We start from the raw sequence: 27,242 nt of genomic DNA on the forward strand, positions 1-27,242 counted from the left end.
AATCTGCCTAGGTGCAGCCTTGTTCATGCGGACTGGTCACGAGTTTAGCACCAGCCCCAGGCCCCCTGGGAAAAGGCCAGGGAAGAGATGAATTTTTTTTTAAAGATTTATTTATTTATTCATTCAGAGAGAGTGAAAGAGAGGCAGAGACACAGGCAGAGGGAGAAGCAGGCTCCACGCAGGGAGCCCGCCATGGGACTCGATCCCGGGTCTCCAGGATCACACCCCGGGCTGCAGGCGGCACCAAACCACTGCGCCACTGGGGCTGCCCGGGAAGAGATGAATTAATCAAATGTTTGGCAGTGCCCACCACAGTGCCTCATTCTTTTTTTTTTAATAATAAATTTATTTTTTATTGGTGTTCAATTTGACAGTGCCTCATTCTATAGGTATGTGTTGCTTTGGATATTTGAGTGAATGGAACAAGGTCCTGTGGCATCAGGTAAAAAAGAGGCAGAGAGGAGGGTTCTGGGAAGCCAGCAGTCAGGGTGCCGTTTTGCCCACTGTGGGCTATGTATATACTCACAGGCCCTCCTCTGGGAACAGTCATGTGAAACAAAGAATCACAAAGGGTTCCACAGAGATGGAGGAAAACAAGGACTCTCCTAAATTTCCCTCATCATCCTGCTTGTCCCCACTTTGACCCACTCTCCATCCTTTTCCCTGCTCTGAATTCCAGGAGACTGACTTTATGTCCCCTAGGCATCTCTGCTCTCTGGCTGCCAGCTGGGATTAGCCAATGAAAGGTGCCAACAGGAAACTGGCAGGTGGGAAGAGGGTATCAGGCTCTGGCAAGGGCTGTACCCCCTGTGGGTCTGGGGTCCCTTTCCAGGCCTCTAGCCCTTGCTTCCTCCCCTCTCCCCTTCAGGGCTGGGAGGGGTGACAACTGTTGCTGGTGCCTAAGGACTTCACTATTCCTTGCTGGTTCTCCTAACTCTGCCTGCATGGAGCCCCTTCACTAAACACTCTTAAAGTTAAAGCTCTAATACACCCCCTATTCACTGCAGGCGCCTACATGATCAGTAAGTCCTCTCTGAGCACAAATCCCATGAGGAGTCACAAGGACTGAGACTTGAATGCTCACATGCATATCTTCTCAGGGCACTCTTCTCACTACAGACGGGTATGGGCACAGACCCAAGGGCAAGTCATTTAACCCCCCTCACACAGAGTACCCAGATCATTCCATTTCCCTGAGCTAGGATGAGCTCCTAGAGACGGGGTTTATATGTGCAGACCAATGCATTTGCGAGTCAGCTGGCAGCACAGGGAGCCACCCTCATCCTGAGGTCATCTGCAGGGTGAGAAATCATATTCAGGAACCAGATCCTTAAGTGAGGTACCTGGTTAAAGGGGGACTGCTCTCTTCTGGTTGTGTTGTGAGGTTCTGTTTAACAAACAAAAAGCCACAAAGTCTCAGGTAATTAGGTTGATATTTAATTACACGGAACCCGGGTTCTTACACAAGGCAGGAGATGGCAGCCAGCAGCTCCCCATAACCTTTCCAGCCTGGGTGACTGAGGCTAAGGAGATGGGGACACATGGGACACATGGGTGAGGTGGGGGCTCTGGCGCAGTGTGTCCTGCCCAAAGCTGAGGATAGTGGCCACTGGGGATCTGCTCCCTCGGCTGGCCCAGGTCTGCCATCACTCCATGAGGCAGAACTCTGACTCCTGCGGTCGCATGTTGGGTAACACATACAGAGCCACAGCCGCAATAGCCAAGAACACCATAGGCTTCCACATCCCAAACAAGTTCTGTGGGGACCAAAGACAAATGGTGAGTGCTCGGCCTTCTGAATCCTTCCCTAAGCCAGAGATTCCCCTGTCTACTGGCACTGGAGAGACATCAGGAACCTCATGGTCTGGTCTCTCTCACCTCCTGGGTAACTGCTGAAGACAATGTGGCCTTAGTTCTGGCAGTGTTAGACATCTGGAACAACGCCAGGTATATCACCTGAGGTGACTGCGTGTAGGCATGCCCAATGGAATGAGGAGAATACCAGTTCCTGTGTGTAGAAGCAAGCTCAGGAGGCAGACCAAAGAGTACCCAGATGGTCGCAATGAGAAAGGATCAAGTGCCATGGCAAGAAAAAGAGAGGGTAAATGGGGGCCTTTAGGAAAAGCAGCAGTGCCTCATTGGCTTTATGCAGGAGAAGTGAACTCAGTCAAAAGGATAAAATGGAGGGGGAAGTAAAGAAAGCACACCATGGAGTACAGGCAAATATGAGGTTCTTAGGCAGCCGAAGCCTTTTGTGGAGAAGGACATTGGTTTGGGGAAACTCAAGGAAGCTGGTCACTGGTCTAGAAGGCAAATGCCAGGGTCCTTAAAACACCCCTGGTCACCAGGGCGTTGACTTCCAGAGCATGTGCCACTGTGCTAAGTCTTCTAGACTCTGCTGACCACAGTGAATCCTGCTGATTCATGGGACAACAAAGCAGCATCATTTAGGGCACATGAAATCGTGGACAATACATACTTAGGAAAATAGTTCCTATTGTTACTACTTTTTTTTTTTTTACTGTATTACTTGAAAGACCAAATTTGGGTTTTGAGTCCTAAGCTATGGCATAATAATGGGGAGGATTTTAGGTAAGAGCAGAGTATAGCCCATTGATGCTCAGAATGCATTTGCTCAGAGAATAATGGAACTAAAAAGAGGATTTTAAGCCAGCTATAAAGAACAAAGATCTCCTACATTTGTAGAAGTAGTTACTAAATAGAGCAGCACAAATGTAATGGAAAGCACAATGCTGGAGATAGATATATAGAGTAATTTATGTAACAAAATAACTGGAAGGGCACCTGAGGGGCTCAGTCGGGTAAGTGTCCAACTTTGGATTTCAGTTCAGATCATTATCTTAGGGTCATGAGATCCAGCTCCATGTTGGGCTCCACACTGGGCATGGAGCCTGCTTGGGATTCTCTCTCTCCCTCTCCCTTTGGCCCTCCCCCTCCTCAAATAAATAAAATAAAATAAAATTTAATTTAATTTAAAAATAAAATAAAATGGAAGATAGAGCTGATCCATAAATGTGAACTAGTAATTCTCTATACCAGAGATGCAAGTTCCAGACTGGCTGAGTGGAGGGCTGCTCCCAAAGGGTAAGTCACATCAGGCTCTCCTTTCAGACTGGGTTCCTAAGTTGGCAGACCAAGGAAATGTTTTTGGACTTTATCAAGACATCTGACAGACTTTCCATGATATCCTTGGAGAGGATGGGAGGAAATAAGAGTAGGGTACCAGCACAGTTTTCTGTGTGACCATTTAATAAGTGATCAGTGAGCTGGATAAAAGAGAGCCTGGAGAGACAACACTCTAGAGGCTCAGCCCTCATCTTTGATGATCATGAACAGGGTGCCTAGCTGGCTCAGTCAGAAGAGCAAGCAACTCTTGGTCTCGGGGTGGTGAGTTCAAGCCCTATGTGGGGTGTAGAGATTAAATAGATAAAACTTAAAAAAAAAACAATGCATAATATAAAGGTGGGCTGGTCACCTCTGAGGAGGATGCAAAGCTGGCAGAGAAATGGGTACTTTGAAGCCACAAGGTCAAGATTTAAAAAAAAGAAAAACACAAACCCAAACTCCACAAGTTACATCAATGGATTATACCTAATGGGAATGAATTAAAAAATCTGCCTTGGATAAAAAAATCAACTGCAGGTAGAAAATGAGGAGAGGATGCTTAGCATATGCAATATGCAAAGAGGCTTTATAAACAATGCATGCCCTGAGTTAACAATGTGACATTAGTTGTCGAGAGCTAACACCATTGGAGGCTACATTAAGAGAAGTACGGGGTCTTCCTAATTACATGGAAGCAACCAAGGAAAACTGCTCAAAATGTGGAGAGATGGTAAGGAGGGAAGCAAGACTGGCATTTTAGCTGCTGCTAATATTAGTCCTTAGAATCTAACTCACAATTCAGTGGTGGTATTACTTGACCTCTCCATGCCTTGTTTTATTATATGATAATAAAAGCTACCTGGTCGTTGCAAAGATTAAATGAGTTAACATACATAAGGTGATAAGAACAGTGCCGATCACATAGTATGTATAATGTAAGTATACACTCTTTTAAAATTATTCATGGGGTGTTTTACCATTTATGAAGCACTTTCATAAACATGAACTCCTGTGATCTTCACACAAGGAAGACAGAGGTTTGTTTGACCATCCTTTGCTGTCATCTCAGAAACGAATGTTCTCATTATACATTTTGCCCACTGGGACTAAAAGGAAGAGGCAGAGACAGACTGGGCCAGATTTTCTGACCACTGGTCAGTCACACCTTCTATAGGGCTACACTGCCTCAGCTCCTGGACTGGGAGCTGCAGAGCAAGAGGCACAGCCAGGCTCCCCAAGAGTGCCCTACCCAGGGCTCCTTCCTCTCATTCTGCATGGGCCTGGCCAAGCTGCAGAAAGGTTCCATCCAAATGCTTTGGGTCTCCCCTAGGAACTGAGAAATCTGGATATGGACCGGAGAAGAACAAGTATAGGGAGACACTCTGTCACCAAAGGAGTAAGTAGAATGCCTTAGAGGGGAGAAAGGATGCAGAGGAAAACAAGTAAGGGGAAAAGGATGCTGGTGAGTCCTTACCAACACATGCTTCAGCTGCCACCCCAACCTGTGTGTTAAGCCAGCTGCACTCCATTTGCAGGGGTGAGAAAGGAGGGCAGGGAGTGGGGTAAACAGGGGAGCAGGAGAAAGAAGCCAGAACAGGCCAGGAGAGAATAGTTTATGGGTTCCAAAGATAGGTGGAACCCTAGGGCTCTACCTTGGGCCCTCTAGACCACATTCTGCCTCCTAAATTTGGTATCCTGTTGAGAGACCAGATTACATGGACCAAGGCCAAATGGAAGGTGCCCAGAATATGTCAGCCTCGGTGCCCTGAGAACACTTGCATCTCGCTCTTTTCACAAGTACCTCATTCTCTCCAGAAAGCCTGGTTTGGGAAGCCAATTACAATAGAATCTGGACCCCAAAAGGGATAAACGGAGAACTATAAAATATTTCCTGGCATTCTTATTCTGATTTTTCCTAAGACCAGAAGTCCCAAACCAGAGAATTCCTTAGAAGAACACAATATGGTAGGGGTTTCTATTCCATTTTCACCAAGTTTGAAGGACAAATTGAGGCTGCCCTCATACAAATGCCCCTGGGCAGAGGGATTAGGGTTGGGGTTGGGGGCTGGTCATGGCAGGCCAGAATTCCTCTCTCACCCAACAGGGGAGGCAGTGATGCCTTATTTTGCCGTCATGGGTGGTGACAGTAGTGAGAGCGTGGTTCTGGGGCTAAACAGAGACAGCCTTGCCAACAGATGTCAGCTCACCAGAAGTGGTCAAGCGTTTCTCAAAGTAGCCACAGTGCTGGGAGCAGCCAAGGCTTTCCCAGCCAGAGGACAGAAACTCAAACTGTGTCAACAGTATGCATTTCAACTCACTATGTGTTAGGAAGACGTGCTCAGAGGTGTGGGCTCTGCAGTAGCCCGAGGAGAAGTCAGGGCTAAAACTCAGCCCTGCGTATCCTGCTGTCCGATGGCTAAAGCAAGAAGCAAGCAAACGAGAGAAAGGGGAAAGAGGAGAGGCCAGGGCAACCTGCACCCTCCCTCTACCCCTCGGAAGAAGAGGACTCAATACCAGTACCTGTGTTAGGACGACGTCTCAGCCCACCAGCACCAGAGCAAAGCCGATATGACCACCAGGCCTACAAGAGGCAAGGAGAAGATGGGGGGCTTGGGGGCAGGGGATGGCTGCAACATACCAAATGAGAAGGAAGCACAGGGAGAGGCCAGGAGATGGGGGGTGGTATAAAAAGACAGAAACATATGAATCCAATGGATAATGAAGATGAGAAAACAAAGGGAAAAGAGAAAGAGATTGAGAGGTTAAACAACAGGCAGTGAGGGCAGCCATATCTCTCCCCTGGCCCGGGGCCTGGATCTTCCCACTGGCAGCCTGCGGAAGATGCAAACCTGAATGGGTTAAATCAGGCAGTGGGGCCACTCTCCTGGCTCACCATAGCCCTCTCAAGCGGGGTGATCTGCACTAGACAGTTCTTGAAGGACAGTGACTCTTGAAAAGGGATGCCCCGAGAGTAACGCTGGGCTCTCTGGATGAGGAGGACGTGTACTTCTCCAGGTCACTGGGTCTCCTGCCAGGCCACCCATCCCTCCAGTAGCCCACTTGTTCTGGTTGCTCACCACCAGGTCTCAGTGTTCTGGGCTCTGGTCCCAACGATCCCCTAGGAGTCTAATGCTGTTGTTGGGGGACAACATGCACTAGAACAGGCTAACAGTAGAGAAGTGCTAGTGCTTCGACTTGCAACAATCTTCCAGAGAGCAAGTGAATTCGCAGGCAGTGACACACATGCCATCAGAGCTGCCTGCAAAAGATTCGGGCCGCAGGGAGGCAAAGGGGCACCTCCACGTGTAGACACAAGGAATGTGCTCAACTGTGAAGTTCAAGGATCAGGCTGGCGTTTAAAGATGCAGCACCCAAGGCAAGGAAAGCTAGGAGGCTCTAAGCCAACATGTGGTGGAATATGATGAATTTGAAGAAACTGGAACACTGGGGAATGGGCTGTGGTTGCTCCTACTTTTTACATCCCAAATAATGGTCCTCTGCCACAAGGTTAACAGAGAACTGCACACTAGATTTTTTAGCCAGTGCTGTGGACGGAGTTGACTGGGACATCTCACCACAAGAGACTTATTTTCTTCCCCTGTGTTTAGAGAGATGGAAAGAACCTGTCCTGTAAACTGAGGACTTATTCAGGAAGGACTCTTCAGGGAATCGGAGCCCCCAGTTAACCTCAACTAGGGCAGGAAATCAGTTGGTTCGTACCTCTGCAGATGTACCAGTAGTTAAAATACAGAAATACTTTTGTACAGTTGGTAAACAACTCAGGATGCTCCCATACCAGCCTCTCAAGATCTAGCAACTAAAGGGTGAGGGCTCTGGTGGCTCCCCGGATGGGCCAATGGCCCTTGCTGTGCAGACTAAAATACTCTACCGCTTCTGACCAGCCCCCATCCTCCTACCCTGTAATACACAGAACCTGTAAGGCACAGCAGCCTCCCCACACCCTTGACAGCAATGACAAAGGTCAACCCAACAGGGCACCTCAAGGAAGCAGGACCGAGCCACTAATGCAGGCTGAGAGGGCTTGAAGCAGGCCTCACATTGTCCTATCCTCAGTGCAGCGCCAGGTGAGGGGTGAAGAGCCCTCCTGACGTGAGGAACAAGGGCTACCACCCAAGTGAGAGGAGGTAGGATGGCAACAGCCCCACCCCACTTCCCAGGAAAGGAGATCTCTGAGCCATAGGTCCACCGCATGTGGGCCTGAGCCCACCATCTCTCGTGGAGAGCCCACCTCCACCACTTCAGGCTCCATCTGCACTCTCCCCAAGTGCTGCACCTCAGGCCTTGGCTGGCCTCTGCTCCTACAGACGTCCATCCTCAGGCTGGGTAACCCCTCCACACAAGGGCACCTGAGGGAGCCCAGAGCCCACTTCCCACTCAATCCAGCCTTTGACCGTGGTTACCTTTTTGCTCTCAGAAAGCTTGAGGGGGTTGCTTCCCTCTGAAGCTTCGGGACAAGCATCAACAGTGCTCTCATCTTTGCTGTCTTCCTCCTTGCCCTCCTGTTTTTGGGACTCTTCATAAACCCCGTCCTCATCTTCTGTGGACTTCACCTCTGGAGGCTCTGACATCACAGAAACCACTTCATTCCAGAGGACCTGCTTCATGTTCTTGATTTTTTCCTTCCCCTCCTCCACTTCTGTTAGATCACCTAAATCCATGTGGCTGGCCTTGTAGTGCATCACCACCTCCAGATTCTGTGGGTGGAGGCAGGGCAGGATTCTGCAGTTACCGCAAAGATGCCCACCTTTGGTGACAAAGCTGGACTATCTCAAGAGCACTTTGCTTCCCAGAGTGCTCGGTGCACAGGCAGCAGCACATTCTGGCACCAAGTCTCTGCCTGAGCACAGAGCGGTGACAGTCACATCCAGCCTCTCTGGACCGACACAACCATCGTTGGCCATTTAAGATGGCTACCAGAGCTAAAATCTTGAGCTCTGTCCCTCAGCTGCTGCCTCCTACCCCACAGGGCGACCATGACTCCTACTTGACCCCACCCTCCTCTCGTCTTAGGACACAACTGCTTTGAATGAATTCCTTCTCTGCATCCATTTGGTCCCTCTCTTGGGCATGTAACCCACGAAGAAAATTGGGCTGAGCTAATTGGAGCACTTGTCCACCCTAGGGGATATGGTCCTTTGGGGCTGTACCACCAGGTATAAGTGATCTGTGTTCCACTGCTTTTAAATACACAGGAAAGGGGAGTATGGAATTGCCACCAAGAGGGAAATACTCTGCTACAAGAGAGAGGCCAGAAGCTTCTCTACAAATACCTCACCTGGCCAAAATGGTGGCGGTGATGATTTTTCTTCCCAAGATCTCGTCTGCCTTTCTGCTTATCTGGCTACTAAGGTTATTACTCACCTTTTCGTTCTCATAGCTGCCCTCAGAACAGTCCAGGCTTGGTATGGTCACCTTTTTATTTTTAACCCCATTGGCATTTTTGTTCATATTCTTATTGCCATTTTTCCCATTGGTTTCTTTGGTAACAGAGGACTTCTCTTTGAGCTGGCGGAGCTCTTCCTGGCAGCACTGCAGCTGCCCCTCCAGCTGCTCCTGCACTGCCAGAAGCCGGCCCTGCTCATCCATGCTCGCCTGGTACTGTAGCTGCAGCTCCCGCAGCTTAGTCTGCAGCTCTTTGATCTGCCAGGGTGGGGGAGCAGAGGGCCAGTCAGCCGCAGCCTGGCCTAGTCAGTCAGCTGGAGCCCTGCCTGGGGGTCACTCCCAGAGTGTGCCTTGCCAAGGCCCAAGGGGGAGTAGACGAGAGGAAATTTTAAACTGCAGGATACGAGTCTCTATTGCAGTTTTACAAATAGGCTCTGAATGAGGTACCTGACGGTTTACACCTAATGTGATCCAAAAAGGATGATTTAAATTATGTTTTTACTGTGACCTGTCTGGGGAAGAACTATAGGGCTACCTTTTCTGAACCTCGGGGCTTTATTACAGATAATCTTTCTGATGGAAACTCTTACTTTGCCCAAGCTATTTCTCTATTAGGTACAACTACCTAAGGAACCATGTGGTCCACTCCTGAGAGCGTGCCTGGACTCCTACACTTCACCCTGGAAACATAGGCAAATTCCAATGCTGCTCTCTAATTTCTGGTTTTGTCTTTCCTGACTTCTGGCATCACTTCTGGTTGCCCTGGTAGGTACCAATACTAAGCAACCTAGGCCCACGTGCTGGCTGCTCTCTGAACTCTCCTGTGTGCACATGGTGAGCTCCGCTGGACTGGACTACTCCTGGGTTTAGAAAGACTGCCTTCTGTCCCATCCCTCACAGATGCACAGCACCCTTCTTGGCATAATGTGATCCAAAAGGAGGCAAGCCTCTGTCCTCAAGGTGCTCACAATCTAGCTAAAGAGACCCCAAATAACTAAAGGTGAAAAAATACAACTCCACAGAAGTGCTCTGGGACCTACAAAGGAGAGAGATGGTAAAAGGACAAAGAGAAAAGCTATTCAGAGTTTTGATGATGAATAACTCTCAGCGCAGTGAGCACTGAGCAGTGTCCATCAGGGCTGATGGGCTGCAGCTCCTGCTCTGCTCCTCTGACCAGGAAGGGGGCGACTATGCAGAGCAAGCAGTGAGCTCCCAGACCTCTTTCCTCAGTCTCTCCAATATGGCTGTGACCTATGACCTCCTCTGGCTCTAGGAATTCCTGGAAGAAACCTGGCCTCCTAGATAGCAGTTACCTCATTCTTGTCGTTTGGGGAGGCAGTGGGCTTCTCAAGGCTTTCTATGCACTCCTTGAATTCCTTTTCACAGGCGTCCAGCTCTTCCTTCAGCTCTTTCTGCCTGTCCAGCAGCTTTTTCATCTGCTCTTGCAGCCGATCGTGTTCCTCCTGGCTGAGCTGGTACATGGCCTGCACCCCCTGCAGCTTGATCACCACCTTGGCAACCATGTCCTCACAGTGCTGCGGAGGGTGGAGGAGTAATGACCGCACCCAGGGGAGGACCTGCCCTCCGCCCCACTCTCTTTGCTAGGCCCTTACCTGGGTACAGAACAATGGCGGCAAGGATCTGAAGCTGCCCAGGGGCTAATTCTGTATTTCCTCCCATAAAGCACCATTGCTGTGATGGGAGCATCTCCATATTAGACAAGGCGGAGTGCCTTGTTCATTTCCAGTGACCCAGCTCAGCCCTGACCCTGCTGCCCACCTCACTTCTTGCACCCTTCATTGGTGACTTATCTCTTAGTAAGACAAGAAACTTCTCTCCCTGGCTGACCTCTCCTTTGGCTACTTTTACCTCTGTATCTTCAAGCCCAGCAAGCTCATCGTTAGTGCCACTGATGTAACTCTTGTAACAGGTGTCAGAGCTACTACTGCTGCCGTAACTCTTCTTATAGGTAACGCTGCTGCTGCTGCTGCTGCAATAACTCTTCTCAAAGTTCTCATGGGCACTGGAGCCGCTGTCATAGCTCTTGAGAAAGCTCTCGTTGCTGGCCTGAGTGCTCCCAAAACTCTTGTGATAGCTCTCACTGTCATCAATGCTACTATAACTCCGGGGACAGTTCTCGTTGACGGTCGCCATATCGCCATAGGTCTTGTAGGACTCCAGGCTCATTTTTATGGAAGGGGACTGGCCCTGGAGCAGCTGCATTTCTTCCAGGCAGAGCTGTAGGTCGGCCTGCAGCCTCTTCCGCTCCTCGAGGAGCCTTCCCTGCTCCTGCTGCAGTAGCTCCTGCTCGGTCTGAGTCCCCTCATACAGCACCTGCAGAGCCTGCATCTGGGCGATGATCATCTTGGACTGCCGGGAGTGGGTGGGGAGACATTACCAACACTCCAGACACTGCCATCCTTCTAGCTGCACCCCTCCTGGGACAGATGTCTGAGATGCACTTCAGGGACCCGTACACCTACACTCATTTCACCATGGCCTAGGTCTTTAACAGCCTGCAGCTACTGGCACATGTCAGTTTCTCACACTGGGGATAATCTTCCCAGGGCAGATATTTTATGGTTCCCAGGCTCCCGTTCCTGCTAGTTTCTAAACTCTGGTACATCTGTCTCTCCATGCAGCAGAGCTGAGTGAGTATCAAGAACACTCTGCCTCCCTCCCCTCCCGTCTTCTCAGTCGGGATATACCCATTATATCCTAACCCTGGGGCTCAGTCCCCTCCCCTATTCCCAATTCTAAAATCAGCCCTGGCCTTGAATGTGAGCAATGTGAGCCTACAAGAATTCCTCCTTCAGAAGATGTGGACCTGGAATTAAGGTCTCACTACAAGTCCCTGTACCTCCTGTCCCAATTCTGAATCTGGCCTCTGGGCATGTTTCCCAGGCCCTCTGCGCCTGGCTTCTTGGCTGCTAATGCCCAGGATGAGATCTGATCAGTTAAGGAAATAGTTATACCTGGTTCCTGGTCAGTGTTATCCATGCTGAAATCTGATGCCCTTGGAGTCTGACCAAATCTGTTTGGACTTCTGCAATTTCCTGGTTCTCCCTATCTAGGCTAATATCTGAATGAATAGGGCTAGCCTAAATTGGAACTCTCTACCTGCTCTTCCCTGCCCACCCTGAGACCTCAGACCAAAGGCATCCCCCTTAATCCTGAAGAGACTTGTGCAGAAGTCTCCACCAGTGTGACCTCAGAGGCATGGCCCCTTCCTGGTGCTTGAGATGCATGGATTCTCTAGTCTAACCCCCATCACGTGGCTCTTACTGCCACCAAAGTTCCAATGAAGATAATGTGGTCAGTACCAAGAATGCCACATGCTAGGAATTCTTCCCTTGGAAATGAATGGCCCCAGATTTGTGGCAGGTAGAACACCAAAAAGTGATAGATTTTGATCACTGGAAAGTACACTGCTCATTTATCAACCAGCTCATGAGAAAGGGATGACATGCTCAGAGTCAGTCCCAAGGAATCCAGACAAACACTAAATTGATACTTTAAATCTGGAAAATGATGTTGAAGGGGCTGCATCAGATTATCAAGTGATTAGATTCCTGGGTTACCCCCAGTTCTCAGTGTTCACAGCACTTCAACTGAGCATGTACCTGATTGAGGTCCTCAGGCCATAGCTAAAGTCACATCTTAATGAGCCTGTGGGTGGGCATGGCTGAAGGAGGGGGCCTCAGGCTCATTCTTACACTTGGGCAGACAGGCCTTCCTGACTTTGACCCTTCCATGGAGCCCTCTTCCCTACCATGCTGCTGTCCCAGGAACTGTCTCCCTGCCTCTTGTTCTGGTTACCTTGTTCTGACCACACTTGGAGGACTTAGGTGATTTGGAATTGTCGGGCTTCTCCAACACATCCCGGAAACGAGACTCTTTGAAATGATGCAGCTCCTCATGCAGCTCTGACTGTTCTTTGAGCACACACTCTTGATTCTGCACCAGTTTTTTCTGCTCTTCCTGCATACCTTGGTAGAGCAGCTGTAGTTCACACAGGTCTTGTAACTTTGTAAGTAGCTCCTGACTCTGTAAGGTGGAGTGGGAAGGAAGCAGGCAGGAACCGTGGTAGCTACATAGAAGACCCATGCCTCCTCCTTCATGCTGGGGACCCTTCCCTTAGGAGTCTCTGGGTTGGCTCTGGGATCCCATCTGGGATGGGGTTGGTGTGGTGGGGGAGTGGTCCTTCTGTGGAGACCTGCTAGGTGAGTAGTCATGATCTCATATGGTGCAGGCATTCTGTAGTTTACAAAGTTTTCTCAGAGTATATTTTATCCAGTTGGACTAAAAATCTAAGGAGAAAATGCTGGGCAGGTTCCAGAGTACAATATGTATTTTAAGATTTAAAACCTACTCAGCTATACTCAATTTTTTGGTTTGAAGAGTCAGTGACCAAAGTAAGCCATGGCTGACTGAGAAAAGGTTTGATTCCCACCCTGATCTTTTCCCCAAGTATAGTCACACCTCAGAAGCTTCTCGAAGCAGCTTCTCCCTAGTCAGCAGCCATTCCCTGGCTGGGGTTACCTTAGGGATGAGACCAGTTTTGGGCAGTGGGAACGTGAGCCTGTGCAGCTCTTCCTGCAGCTGCCCCTGCTCCTCCTGCATCCTCCTCTGATCCTCCAGGAGCTCACACTGCTCCATCTGCAGCTGCGCCATCTCCTTCTGGCTGGCCTTGTACTTTTCCTGCAATTCTGTCAGTCTGGACAGCAGTGTGTCACACTGTGGAGGGGGTGGTTACTCTGAGAGGCATTTCTCTGCACTGTCCGGCAAGCAGAGCCCTTCTGTGCTCTCCTGCATCTTGTGGTTCACCAGAGGCTCCCTCCCTGTATGGTCCCCTTGGACTGATGGTCCCAAGCCATGCTGCACCCGTGTGGGTTTAGACACCAAATGGGAAACCCCAGCAGGCTGCTCAGGACTGTCCGGTTATGCTGTAAATTTCGTCTTCTGGCCACTTCTGAGAGCCCTGTGAAGGGAGTGTTAACAACACCCCTCCCTTCTCAGGTCCCCACCTTCCTTTCCTTTGGCCCTTACCTTTGGTAAAGATCATTCTCCTGCCCTGCTGGGAGTTCTGGTTCCTGTCACTGTCACCAACCCCAGTTGGTTTTATACCTAATTATACTTCTTACCAATAAAAACTCCACCCGATTTGTCCCCATTTTTGTTTTCATTATCATCTTTTTAAATCTCTAGAAAAATATGGGCTACTGCTGAATTTGGATTGAAAAGACTAAATTATCCCATGATTCCATGAAACCAAACCTTCTAATATTGAATTCATCTCACTGCTGTTTTAGGACAAGAGGAAAAGCTGGCTCTGTGTCAGCGAGCTGGCTCCCTCTCTGTAGTCTCTTCTACTAGGAGAGGAGGGGGTGAGCAAGTCATAGACACTCTGGCCTCTAGACTGAGTGGGAATGGAAGAAGAAAATGTGAACCTGGACACAGAGAGGCAGGTGGACCATTGGGGTGGTCCAGATAACCTCCCCATTCTGGGTCTTCCGAAGGCTTTTCCCTGGGGACACAGCCTGCTGCTGGCTGTGGTAGGAGCCACTGAGTATTCCGGCAAAAGGTGACTTGCTCTACCATACTTTGAGAATCTTGTGCCTTTTCTCCATCATGTTTCAACATCTTCCATTTCCTATCAGTGATCAGGAGCTGAAAGTGCTCAACACAAGGTCTAAGGATAACTGATAATGACTTGCATTTTATACACTATGAAAAAAAAGAAAATAAGGAAAGCCTCACTTATCACTACCAGGGTTTATTATTAAAAGCAAGTAAGAAGGGAATAGTATTCTGTTCAATGTAAAGAGGGTAAAACTCAAGCTTAGAGAACTTCTCTATTCTGAAGTCACAGAGGAAGCCTTAGAAGAGCCTAGGTCCTTCTAATATCCAATCAGCACCCTGGTCTAGTTGCACAAGACCACATCACCTGACAAGAGCATCTGCAATCTGCCTGAGAAAACTGGACCTTCTCTTTCTAGGTCTAATGATAAAAGTTGCACATGTGGGCTTTTCTGTATGTTCTCTGCAAATGACAAGATATCACTGTAAGTTCTAATAACAAGGTCTAAGTGTCTACACATATGGAATCACATGCAAAACCCTCAGGTGTTCAGACTGGATGCAGCTGCACTGATCCTATTAGGCTGTGGCTTGGGCTCAAAGTCAAGATCAAGGCAAACTGTTTAAAAGTAAATAGCATGGGACTCTTCTGTTTCCTGACTTGCACACCCAGCTGTGACTGGACGGACAGGGAACTCATCAACCCCCTTGGTTGGATGACTGCACCTGTTGCCCTTATACCTCCTTTCTCCAGAGGAAGTACCCAGGAGACCTCATCTCTCTTAATTACAATTACCTTATTAGCACATTTCCCCTTGTCTTCTGGGATGGGCTGGGTGGTCTTGAGCTCCTTCAGCTCCTGGTGGCAAAGCAGGAGGTCCTGCTCGAGCTGATCATACATGTGCTTCTGCCGCTCCAGCTCTTCCTTGCTGGTCTGGTACAGCCGCTTCATCTCCTGAAGCTGGGCGTGCATCTCTGCGTTCTGGGGTAGGGGAGGCAGGCCCCACCATCATCCCAGAAGCCCTTGCAGCTGCACTCTCTCTTCACAGACAGGGACTAAGGGGTCCTACCTGGTCCTTTCCAGTCCCAGGAGGGGACTGGAATTTCATCCCAATGGAGGCTACCTGAGATGGACCAGACCCTAACAGGCTCGATGCAGGGGCCTTCTGGGGCTTCCCTTTTGGGCAGATGGGGAAAAAAAGAGAGCTACCTTTTTACTGGCTGATTTTCTGATTTAAAATCAAAGGAAGCTGCGTGCATCATGACTCTGTGAAATCACCTTTCTACTAGGCACCTCTTTATCCCCCATACCAATGGCTATACTACAGAATGCCATGAGTGCCCCCTCCTCTTTGGTACTACTGCTTTCACAGAAGATTCCATCTGGCTATATTCTCCCTCACCTGGAGTTTCTTTTACCTTCTCACTGCTCTCCTGGAAGGAGGCCACGACGTTCTTGAGGCGCTGCACCTCCGCCTCATGGTACTGCAGGTCCCCACACAGCTGTCGCTGCACTTCTAGCAGCTTATCCTTCTCACACGTGATGTGCTGGTACTGAAGCTGCAACTTCTGTAGCCGGCACAGTAACTCCTGCGGTGGAGGGGGCTGTGGGCAGTACCTCTGGGGTCCTCAACCCGTTCACTCTTCTGCCTGAGTCACTCTCAGACACGGATGGTCTAAGACCTGACTTCTCCCTGCCCCTTGCTTACCAGTTGTCCTCTCGCCCAGCGCTGTGCTCAAGGGTGGCCGGAGATCCGTACCAGTGGTGCTGCGCATGTGGCAGCTGGACTTATTTTAACTCTGCTCTGATCCACCGTCCCCAAAACCTCTAAGCGCCTCAGTTGCCCCTCACCTCCTTTTGTGGTTACCTTCTCGTTTGGGCTTTCTACGACTGTGGGTTTCAAGACTCTGAGCTGCCGGAGCTCAGACTGAAGCTGTAGTTGCACCTTCAAGAGCTCATTCTGCTCATCCTGGCTAGCATCGTACTTTTGCTGCAGGGCACAGAGTCTGGTCTTCAGCTCCTCGTTCTGTGGTGGGAGGACGTAGGTAGAACAGTTACTCTCAAGAGAAACAGCAGACCCCTCTACAGACCAGTTTGGGTCCTTTCCAGACGTAGACATCTTGAGGAGCTCCCACAGGTCTAAGGTTGGGTTTCTTCTCTGAGGCAGACATTCAGGAATGGCTACCATTTCTAGAACACAAAGCTATGTGACTTGTCCAACTGGTCTCCAGTAGACTGTACCCCTGGTCTCAGGGCAAGAATCAGCCAAGCACAGCCTTGCTCTGCGTTCATCCTTCCCTGATGCAGCAGCTTCACAGAGGCCCTTCCGCCCTCCCCATACTCCCTTCCCCCATCAGTGTTTACCTGGGTGACATTGGGAGAGGTCTGAAATCGAAGCACCTCATTCTGTGCACACTTAAGCTCTCTCTGCAGCCGCCTCTGCTCCTCCTCACTGGTCCGACGATGATGCTGTAGTTCTTGCAACTCACAACACAATTCCTTACACTGTGCAGGAGACGGAACAGAAAGGCTGATTGAGGATAGGTGCCACACACACTTCAAAACTAGACTTGGGGAAGAAAAAAAAAAAAGAATAGGCTTGGAAAGGATATGGCATTCCTTTTTTTGGAATATTTCCATCGAGCAAGCAAACGAGAACCCAGAGTACTATCACCTGCCATAGTGTATGCCTCCTTTGTCAGCCCCGTATCTAAGGAGATGTTGCTAGTGTAGGCCAGGAGAGGGTAAAAGAGAGACAGTGACGGTGCCTGCCTTCCCCTACCTTGTTCTGCATGTCATGCATCTGCTCTTCAGCTCCCAGAAGCTGTTGTCGCAACAACTGGGTTTCAGGATCCGGTTCTAGAAAATCCATTTCTGAAGTCTGAGACTCTGCTGACATCATATTCTTTAGCATTTGGGATTCCAGCCACTTTTCTGTTGCTCTTCGTGTCCTATAATCCAGAACCCCAGAGCCATGTTTGGGAAAGTGCTCTGCCTGGCATCACCTAGTAAGGGTGCTTGGTCCTGATGTCTTTATTTTAGGCAAAGATGGTAAAGAGCCTTATATTGTGATTTGTCTTCCAAATAAACATGTCAAGAAGGTGAAGAAAAAGTCCCAGTACCTCAATCAAGGCATGCTTGGCTCTGGGAGACCTAACAATGATAGTCTAGTTGGGCTCAAGGCTGGGCCTTGTGTCCAGCCAGCTCTAATCTGAAGGGAGGTACTACACCATTTGACTGAATTCAGCCTGTGTGGACAAGAAAGGAATCACTGTGATCAGCTCTAGGGCAGAGCAAACCAGACCCCAACCCCTAGAATGGAAGTAAACTAAATTTTAGAACTAAAAAAAAAAAAAAAAAAAAAAAGAACTCCAGTCCTGAGACACTTGGCTCTCCATGTTTGCTTCTAAGTGGCATCTGTGGAAAAGACTGGCTGGGTAGAAGTAGAGGGACATTTATTAGCCTAGCATCTGCCTTCACTGGTTCTATTCAGAGAAAAGCCAAAAGCAGAGTCCTAAGAGTCCTCCTAGCCTGCTGGTTATACCTCTCACTCTCCAGATCCGCAAGCTGCCCCGTGAGGCTGCTGTTGCTCTCCTGCAGGGCCTGGTACTCCTCGTTCAGGAAGCGGTAGCGTTCTCGCAGTTGCTGCAATTCTTCTGCAGAGGACAAATGGAGACGTGTGAGATCCTGGAGAAGAAGCACTGGTAATCAGCCCCTAATTTTCCTGCTTAGAAATCAGATAGCAGAAAGCTGAATAGCTTCTCTTTTTCTAAAGACTGAAGAGACACCGCATGCAGTGGCTTAGAAGACAAAACCCCCCAAATTCCACACTGCTATGTGTCTTTATCCTCTTTCACATAGCGCCCTTCTTCTCATCTGCCCAGATCTGCCCTGTGTACCCATCTTCAGAACCCCAACAGAGGAAGAGTCTTGAGATTTTAGGAGCTCGTGAAGGTTTTTTTTTATTTTATTTTATTTTATTTTTTTATTTTATTTTATTTTATTTTATTTTATTTTATTTATTTATTTATGACAGGCACACAGTGAGAGAGAGAGGGGCAGAGACACAGGCAGAGGGAGAAGCAGGCTCCATGCACCGGGAGCCCGACGTGGGATTCGATCCCGGGTCTCCAGGATCGTGCCCCGGGCCAAAGGCAGGCGCCAAACCGCTGCGCCACCCAGGGATCCCGCTCGTGAAGGTTTTAATTGAGTTTCTGGGTTATTATATTTCAAGTTTCCATTGATGATTACCTTCCTATTACTCTTTTAGTACAAAAGCTGAGGGATGTGAAACTACTGCATCACACTGCCAGTCCTGGCCTTCTAGAGACAACCTGGGCATCCTGAACGTCCTTTTACTTACTTTATCACCACACCAAATACACTGGCCTGCATGTGGTCAAGAATTCATTCTGAAGATCTTTTATCAGCTGACAGAAGAGCCCATCCCCACCAGACCCGCATATCACCCTCAATCATCAGCAGAGATCTGGTTGCAATGACCCGGCACATGTCCCTAAGTACCAGCTACTAATACTTTCTGGAGCTACAATCAAACAAACACCTCTATTTTGTTTCTTCCTGATTAAGAATTATTTATCTTAGAATACCAATTCTACTGATATTTAAAGAATACTGACTTGCTCCAATTAGAACACAAGGTCTATTGTACCTGCTGTAAGAGTCAACACCCTGAAATTCACATCTAATGTTCCTTCTTTATTCCAACCAAAAGTTTTTGGAGTACTGCAGATTACCATGGAAGGAAGGAAGGAAACTAACCTTTAATATAAGCCAACCATGTGCTAAGCATTAGACTTGATGGTTTCAGCCTTCCAGTTAGCTAGTCTGTGAGGACTTCAACATACTAGGCATTTCATTTAATCCCGAAAATAGCCCTGTAAGGTTTTCTTTCCCTTTTTTTAAAATAAACTTTTAATTTTACAATAGCTTCAGAGTCACAGAAAAGTTGCAAAGATAGTGTAAAACTCCCTGGGAGAGCTCTCATCTCATTTCCCCTATTGTTAACATCTTACCATGGGTACATTTGTCACAACTAAGGAATCAATATTCATACATTACTGTTAACTAAACTCAACATTTTATTCAGATTCCTCTCCATTTTCTCTAAGGTCCCTTCCTATTTCAGGATCCCTTCTGACTGTAAAGTTTTATTAACCAATTTTTACAGACACAGAAACTAAGAGAGAGACAATAACCAGGCCAAGTTCACCCCACTAATTAGCAGAACTGTGGTTCTGCTCTCAGGTCTGTTTAACTTTGACCCAAGCTTTCCCACTGTGCTGGCCTCACTCTCCTGGCACCACCAGCCCAAATGCTCTTCTGAGAAACTTGTTATAGCTGGGAAAAATCACAGTTCTTTGATTCCTTGTTGATTGCCTCTGCTTGACCTGGCCTAATACGGGGCCTCCCATTATACCTAAATCATAAATCTAGCCTCAGAATAAAGGCAAACTCTGATGTCATGAATCCTAGCAACTAGCTGGGAGACTCATTGTCTGAAAGCAGAGCTCTAAGCTTTTTAGTACTTCGTGTATTACTGGAAATAACCTCTCTTTCTCTCCAGCTGTCTTGTGCTCTGCTTTGTTGCCCCCTAAAGCTTCTACGTTGGAGAGGGCTCAAGGAGCCTAAGCATTAGCATCCTGGGACCTGGGAGCAGGACTGGAGGCCCCCCCCCGCCCCCCCGCCCATAACACGCAGTCCAGGCAAACTGCCATGATGCCAGAGCAGCAGGAAGTTTCCCAAGGTGATCAACCCCTTATCCTCTCATCCCGGAACTGGAGACTTTCTCAGGAAGTGCTTTCCCACAGTTAAATCAACAAACGTCCAATGGCTCTCTGAGGAAGAATTCTCAGAATACACCTCCACAGTGTCATTTCTCATACCACCACTGACTGGTTATGTGACATCTAGATAAATTCTTCTCCCTTATGGTCTTGAATTAAACGTGGAGGTTTTTTCTAGAGGTTCCCAATTCATGATCTAAGACCACCTTCCACCATTTTCTTGGATACTAACTCCCTCTGCTCGGCTTTACTGGCAGGCCAGGAAGGGGGTTTGCCCTCTCATACCTTGCATCTCGGAGAAATCTGAAAGACTTAAACTATTGGATGGGTCAGAGCTCTTCATCTCCATTTCTGCACGGAGGGAGGTGATCTCCATTTCATACTCTCCCCGAATGCGCTCCATGTCATCGAGTTCATTCTGCATCCGGCAGAGATCCTCCTGCAGGGATGCTATGTCACTCTCATGTTCAGTCGCAGAATCCTCTGCTGCTTGCCGCAGATTATGGATCTCAGCCTGGGCCAAGTGCAACTCCTGTTCTATTTCCTTAAGTTCACTTTCTTTCTCACGCTCTAACAGGGAAATCTCCTCTCGTAGAGACCGCAACTCACCTGCAAAGCCCAGAGGTTGGGATGGTCAAGAGGATAAATGGACTTATCATGTTCTAGAAGCAGAAAGTTAAAGGCAGACTTATTTCTTATCTGGAAACTACTGGCAATCTAGTCTCTACCCCATCAGAGAAGTATAGCTCCATCTGCTATGGAATAAAGAGGACTCCATGTAGGAAGGTAGAGTAGAAAAGGAGATTCTGAGGCCTGGCACCAAAGCAACCCCTTAGGCTACTGCAAACAAAAAGTATTAAGTGCTCCTGTGTTGCAGATCAAAACTAATTTACAGCATTTTACTGATGCACTGAGTCTTTCCAAAAATTCCCTGACTAAAAAAAATTTGCACAGACTATTCTCATCTATTCAGTCTGGAAGCTTAGAAATTACAGAGCCTCACAGCTCCCACGAACTGCCTAGTACTGGCCCCTGATGTGTATTTAGAGTTCTCAGCTTAAATGAAAATGTAGGCTCATCACATGATAACCAAACATGGTTATGTCCTTCACTTTCCTACTACATCCTTGACGTTAGGGTTTAACTTTCCTTTAGGGTCCCCTCTGGGGTCTGGCCCTTAAAAAAAAAAAGGCTTCCTCAGATCCACTGGAGTATGGAGGAAGGTCCTCTTCATCCAAAAAAGTTCATAATTTGGGAGCGCAAAGGGGCAGGGCCCACCCAGAGTAGAGGGGCGGGGATTGCAAGCCCGAGGGGGAGGGGCTTGCCCGAAAACTGGGCCGGGCAGCCCCCCCCACCCCGGTAGGGAGTTGGGGTGCCAGACCCGGATTCCAAAGAGCTAGGGCCGGTTGACAGTGGGTCTGGGGCTGTCCGAGTGAAGCCTAGGGCCCGGGAATCGGGCTGCGGGACAGAAGTGGGTTCTTACTCACTGGTTATGGCCTCCATCTCGTCGGCCCCCCCGCAGGCGGTCTCCTTGGGGGGCCTCCCGCCGCCGGCCGGTCCCGGCCCCCGCGGGGCTGTGGCGGCCAGAACGGCCTCTCAACACCAGCTACCTCTGAGGTCGCGTGCGCCCCCTCTTGGCGGAAACGGGCAACGCGCGTGCACAAGGGCGGTCTCTATAGTTTATCCGGCAGGGTGCAGTTTGTGTGTCTTCACCAGACCCTCAGCCCCTCTCTTGCTTGAGACCTCATGCTTAGTAGAAACAACCCTACTTAGTAGAGAATCGCTCCTGAATTTCAGTTTTCCCAAGTAGTTGTCAACCTGCAACTCTACTGACTTCCCTCCTATTTGTAAGGAAGTATGTCCCTTCTCCAAGCAAAGAGGTCTTTTCCTCCTCTACAGGATTGCTTCCTTCATCATACAAACATGATCTAATGTAGTGAATCCTATCTCAAACCACCCCCCCAAAAAAAACCTCTCCCTTGACTTCATTTCCTCTCCCCTTATTTCTCTGCTTCTCTTCAGAACATGTCTACTGTAACTAACTGTACTCACCTCCTCTATTTCAACTCCCCCTTCCTCTTTAATCCCAATCCAAACGGGCTTCTGTCCTCACTAAAATATCTCAGAGCCCTCCAAATAAGATGCAACAGGCATCTTATTTGATTTAACAACTTTTGACAGTTGATCATTATCTCTTTGAAGAAATTTCTGCTCTTGGCATCCAGGACATGAAATACTTTTGCCATTCCTCCTGCCTCACTCTCTTTTGTTCATATCTCCTCTACTGGACCTTTAAATACTGGAGTATCCCTGGGACTGGCCTTTTCCTCTTCTTATATCTCACCATGTGATTTCATGGTGATCTCTCAGGGATTCAAATGCTACCTATATGCTAATGACTCCCAAACTTATATCTCAAGCCTTGATTTCTCCCCTGGTTCTAGATTCATATAGCCAACTGCCCCTTTAACATAGTTACTTAGATGTTAACAGTCATTTCAAACTCAACACGTAAAAACATGTCTCCAATGGTTCCTCTAGCCCTTAAACTTGTTCTTTACCAAGTCTTCCCCATCCCAATAAATGACAGCACTGTCCATTCAGTTTCTCAAGGCAAAGTGATCTTTCATGTCTCTCCTATTCCCACCCCTCCCCACCCTCCACCCCATCCAATTCATCAGAAATCCTGAGGGCCCCACCTTCAATATAAGACACTCCCATGTCTTTTTACTGTACTCAGAATAAAAACCAAACCTCCCAGCTGACCTATAAGGTCCTTTGTAATCCAGCCTCAGCCTGACCTCTCAGAATACTCTCTCTTACTAGGGTCCTCCGCATGCACTCTGCTTCAGCCACAGTGGCTTTTGTTCTGTCCTTCAAACACATGAAGCTCATTCCCACCTCTGCATTTTTGCATGTGCTCTTCCTTCTGCCTGGTATGCTCTTCCCTCAGATCTTTCTCATTATTCAAGTCTTAGCTCAAATGTCATCTTCTCAAAGAGGACTTTTCTAACTGCCCTATCAAAAAAAAAAATTCCATCTCACCACATCTCTCTATATCCTATTGTTATACTGTCTTCATAGCATTTATTGCCACTTGAACTTATATTGTTTATATTCTGCCTCTCCCTGTTAGAATGTACTCTTGATTAGGGCAGGGATCTGGTCTGTCTTATTCATAGATTGTCCTCCAAGTATATGGGCACTCAATAAATGAATGATAAACAAATAAATCAGCACCATTTTACGGATAAGGAACTGAGTCCCAGAGAGATAAAAGCGACTTGCTGAAGATTCTAAAGCATGTCAAGTGGCAGAGTTGGGCCCAAAAATCTAGGTGATCCGAAACAAATGATCACTGTCTTCCCAGATGCAATGCATCTCCTGCCATTTCTCTCCCTCACCCTCTTCCCATTCATTGTCTACTTCTCCTGCATCTACCTTGGCTTACATTTTTCCCTTCTCTTTTCTCCCCTTTCTCTACCTTTGCTTGTTCCTCTCCAGGCCCAATACCCGGCCTTCCTTTTTTCTCCATTTATATTTTTCTTTTGGTTTGATCTCAGTTCTCCCTGGAGAGTCCCTGCTGTTTTCTAGGGCAGCTTCCCTAAACCTTCTGGAAGCCCATGGAAGTAACAAAAGCTGCCTCTTTTTTTGGTAGTACAGGGGAATGTGGGACACCTGCCTTGCTGCTTTCCAGAGACAAAGGGATGTGGGCGTTAGAGGAAAGGGATTTGGGGCCACAAGCTGGGTCCTAGGAAGCAAGAAAAGCGTTCTCATCTGCTTCCCTTAAAAGATGTAGAGTCCCCTCAGTCACTTCTCATTGGCTCATTGCTTTTCCCATGGTGGCCTTGTAGGGACAGGGAAAAGCAGTCTGGTTTGGAATTCAGCCCTGATTACCTACCCCATGACCGGAAGAACAAAGGGAAAGGGATATAGGTGTGACGGGATGAGAGAAAAGGGAGAGTGTTAGCCAGAAAAAGAAGATGTGAAATGGTATGGCAACGAAGGGCAGCGGAAGGCAGAAGAGCCAGGTAGAGATGCAAAGAAGAACAGAAATTAGGTAAAAAAGAGAATGGGGAGAGAAGGAGGAAAAGGTGAGAATAGTAAGGGGAAAATGAGGAGAAAGTACTGAATTAGTTTATATTTGTCTGCTATGCTACAGTCAAACCCTCAGGACAAAAGTACTTGGATGGCCACGTTCCATCCAGTCCAAGTGCTGGCAATTACCTTGGAGCTGCTGGATTTGCTTGGTGAACACCTCTGCCTGCTGGGCACTGGCCAGCCGTTCATCCTCCAAGAGTCCTGCAGTGAGAGAGGCAGCAGGCATGATCCTGGGATCCGGGGAGCCCAGACCCTCTGGCCCCCTTCCAGGCACTCACCCTGCAGCTCCAGGGAGTCATCTTCATGCTGCCCTGCCAGTTCCCGGGTCTCCTCCAGCTCTGCCACCAGCTGTAGCACCTGAGCCCGCAGCTCTTCCAGCTCCGTCTCTGTGAGGCTCAGACCCCGGTGCTTGCTAACAGACAGGGAGCCCACACTGCCACCTTTCTGCACTTGCTCTTCCTCTTCTTCCACCTCTTCTTCTTCCTCTTCCTCCTCATAGAGAGCTGGGAGTAACACTTCCCCTAGGAGAGAAACCCATCCCACCAGGGGGTCCGAGGCAACATCTTTTCCAGAGTCCTTCAAGGGCCCTTCTGCTCATTGTTCCAGTGCAGAGATGGTATAATAGTGCCACCTGGTGTCCCCCAAGGAGCCCCCTCGGCAGGACCTGCACTCGTGATGAGTCCTCAGGTGTAAGGGTCAAGTTTGGAGGTAGCCCATCCCCACCCAGGCCCTTCCTGGACCAGTATTGTACCAGGTGGCCTCTTGCTACTGACTTCGGGCAAACTGAGCAGCTGGGGTGCTGGTTAGCTATGTGAGCTTGCACAAGGATACATGCTTCTTGCAGTCCTGGTGGTCTCTGCATAGTGGGACAAGTACTCAAGAAAGGATTCAGATGCTGGCCGTGTCTTTAGGCCAAATGGGACAAGAGTTAAAGTCTGGGGTTTGTCCAAAGTTAAAAAACTATCCAGGTGGCTTGGAAGAAATTAGCCTTTCCAGAATAAGAAAAGGTTGCCTATTGGTAGTTAGAAAAAGAAAACATCTGAATGAAGTGATTTTAAATGTTTTACTGGACCAATACTGAGGCCCTTTCAAATGTATTCTATCACATGGCTGTTCTGAAATTTTCTGCAGAGTCTACCTTCCTTTTCTCTGCTGTTAGGAGGCCTCTCCCCTCCTCAAGTGTTATGAGTTCCCTCCTCCTAACTTCCCTCCTCAAACCTGAAGGAAACTTCAGGTTTCAGTTCCAAGGCTGTACTTGTGTGTAAAAAAAAAGCCTACCATTTTAATGCATCAGGAAACTGGGGTGCACTGGTCCCCAGCCTCTGGTTGGTGAGTACCCCCTCCTTTGCTGCAATGCAATTCCTTGAAATAGTGACACTTTGTCAGGATACTGATTATTTACTTTGTTTTACAATTCTGAATCCCTGGTCTCATGACAGCAGCCTAAGGTCCATCTGGGACCCCTTGTGTCATCTGTCCCCCTTAAAGGAGCAGGGTTGCCCACACAGTGTGCGTGGAGACCTGGGAACACTTCACAGGGAGTCCTGGGAAACGGATCAGCATCCTTCCAGGAGTCTGGTGTTGGCAGCAACTGTCAAGTAACATGGGTGCGGTGGGGATACATGAGTGTTGGAAGGTTGGCCTTCTCACCTGCCCCCTCCCAGGCAATTCTTTCAGGCTGTAAGGGATCCTAAGAGAACCAAAGCCACAAAGTTAGTGGCTGGTGGCACCAGAAGGACAATGCTCACTTCACATGCTCAGTTCCCTGCTTTTCAAAAATATGAGACAGCTTGGGATCTGGGTCGGGTGGCAGTGAGAACAAACCCCCTGCTGAAAGGCTGCTTCAAAGCTGTGTCCAACAAGGCCTCTTTCTCTGTCTGGCAGCTCCCCCCGGGGACACACAACCTGGTTAGCTGGTGATTAGGGCCCCAAAGGGAAGCACCCAGAACCTCCCTCAAAGCCTGAGCCCTGAGGAGGGGTAGATTTCAGACCTGAAGGGTAGAGGGGGCTCAGGTGAGCTACAGGAAGGGCTCTGTCCTGGCTGGGAGCTCTGGGGACCAGATGGGGTAAGGAGGAAGGAAGGGGAGTTGGCTGAGGGGAGAGAAAGAAAGCTCTTTGGGAAAACTCACCCTCCATAGCTTGCATCCCCCGCCGCTCCAGGGACCCCCAGCGTTGGCCTTTCTTCCTCTCACAACCCTCAGATGCTTCATAGGAGCCTAAAGTGGTCACTGTGGGTCCTGTGGGTAGGAAGAGAGGAGGCACGGTGGGCTACTAAGGGGGCTGGGGGCTGGGGTGCACAGGAGGGAGAGGGGGACGTGCCTTCTAGCCCTCTGGAGCCCCAGAGTTTTTAATCCAGGTGGAAGTGCTCGGCTCAGGCAGCCCCGGCTGCGACTTTCCTCCCTCAGCCGCCCCTCGAGCTGGGCCTGCGGGGATCCCGCCCTGCGCCGCCCAACCTCCTCGGCATCCCCAGTTCCAGGCTCCTCTCCCAGCACAGTCTCTTTAGCTGTGAAGGGAGACGGACGGGCAAGAGCCAGGGCGGAGAGGCTGAGAGGGTGAGGTGGTGCATGGAAGGGGAAGGAGGTGATGCGGGGCGGGAGGGGGGGGGGGGCATGTGGCAAGGGGTTCCGGGCCGGGCCGCTCCCCTCCGCTCCATTCTCTGCCTGGACCCCATCCACCCCATCCGCGCCCTGCGCTCGGAGCCTTCGGGCCGGAGGGGGCGCAGGGTCTGGGGCCCCCAGGGCTGGACCGACGGGGTGGAGGGGTGCAGGGCGAGAGACCGCCAGCGGATGATGCGACCGGTGTGGGGAAGACCCAGCCCGGAAAGATGGAGACCGGGCCCGGGGTGAGGGGCAGGATGGAGGGAGGAAGACAGGACGGAGAGGTGGGAGCGGCGGAGGGAGAGGGGGGAGAGGGAGGACGTGGGGGTCTGGAGGGAGGAGAGATGGAGAAGAGGAAGGAGTGGCGGTGGAGAGGTGGGGGGCGGCTCTGACCTGGGCCGGGGCAGCTCCAGCCCGCGGCGCCCGCGCCCGCCCCGGCGCCCGCCTCCATGGCCGCTCGCGCCGCCGCTGCCGTCGCCGCCCGGAGGAGACGCCGCAGCCGCCAGGCCGGGGACCCGGAGCCGGGTGCGCAGGGGAGGGAGGGCGGGCCGAGGGGGCGGGGCCTGGCCGGGCCACCTGACGCCACCCCCGCCCGGAAGCCCTCCCTCCACCGCGCTCCGGGACCCG

At 49.6% G+C, this 27,242-nt stretch overlaps 1 protein-coding gene across 3 annotated transcripts; it reads right to left on the minus strand.

Annotated features, from left to right (window-relative positions):
- Positions 1-1,416: 1,416 nt before the first annotated feature.
- Positions 1,417-27,137, minus strand: CCDC136 (coiled-coil domain containing 136). 3 transcript variants are annotated; one of them, XM_055307526.1, is made up of 18 exons: positions 27,009-27,137; positions 26,148-26,255; positions 24,297-24,539; positions 24,145-24,219; positions 20,203-20,526; positions 17,655-17,766; positions 16,893-17,061; positions 16,475-16,615; positions 15,978-16,136; positions 15,529-15,699; positions 14,906-15,091; positions 13,072-13,266; positions 12,349-12,576; positions 10,399-10,899; positions 9,843-10,064; positions 8,509-8,787; positions 7,548-7,841; positions 1,417-1,757 (listed from the first exon to the last, which is right to left on the minus strand). In XM_055307526.1, exons 1-18 carry the CDS (start codon positions 27,064-27,066, stop codon positions 1,647-1,649), a joined length of 3,576 nt encoding a protein of 1,191 aa, XP_055163501.1. In that variant the 5' UTR covers positions 27,067-27,137; the 3' UTR covers positions 1,417-1,646. The 3 variants fall into 3 exon arrangements, with proteins under 3 accessions (XP_055163501.1, XP_055163499.1, XP_055163500.1); XM_055307524.1 differs by lacking the exons at positions 7,548-7,841; positions 8,509-8,787; positions 9,843-10,064; ... (1 more) ...; positions 12,349-12,576; positions 13,072-13,266 and adding an exon at positions 5,647-5,753; XM_055307525.1 differs by lacking the exons at positions 7,548-7,841; positions 8,509-8,787; positions 9,843-10,064; ... (4 more) ...; positions 15,529-15,699; positions 15,978-16,136 and adding an exon at positions 5,647-5,753.
- Positions 27,138-27,242: the final 105 nt, after the last annotated feature.

Source organism: Nyctereutes procyonoides, unplaced genomic scaffold (genome assembly GCF_905146905.1).
Source record: "Nyctereutes procyonoides isolate TBG_1078 unplaced genomic scaffold, NYPRO_anot_genome, whole genome shotgun sequence".
Classification (NCBI taxonomy): domain Eukaryota; kingdom Metazoa; phylum Chordata; class Mammalia; order Carnivora; family Canidae; genus Nyctereutes; species Nyctereutes procyonoides.

What these genes read in the sequence shown, in the direction of transcription:
- CCDC136 (XM_055307526.1), bottom strand. Translation starts at nt 27,066, where the DNA reads ATGGAGGCGGGCGCCGGGGCGGGCGCGGGCGCCGCGGGCTGGAGCTGC. An exon ending in CCTCTCCCAATGTCACCCAG is followed by an intron (nt 16,137 to 16,474) that starts GTAAACACTGAT and finishes CTCCCACCACAG; the next exon opens with AACGAGGAGCTGAAGACCAG. An exon ending in AAACTGGTCTCATCCCTAAG is followed by an intron (nt 12,577 to 13,071) that starts GTAACCCCAGCC and finishes TCCACCTTACAG; the next exon opens with AGTCAGGAGCTACTTACAAA.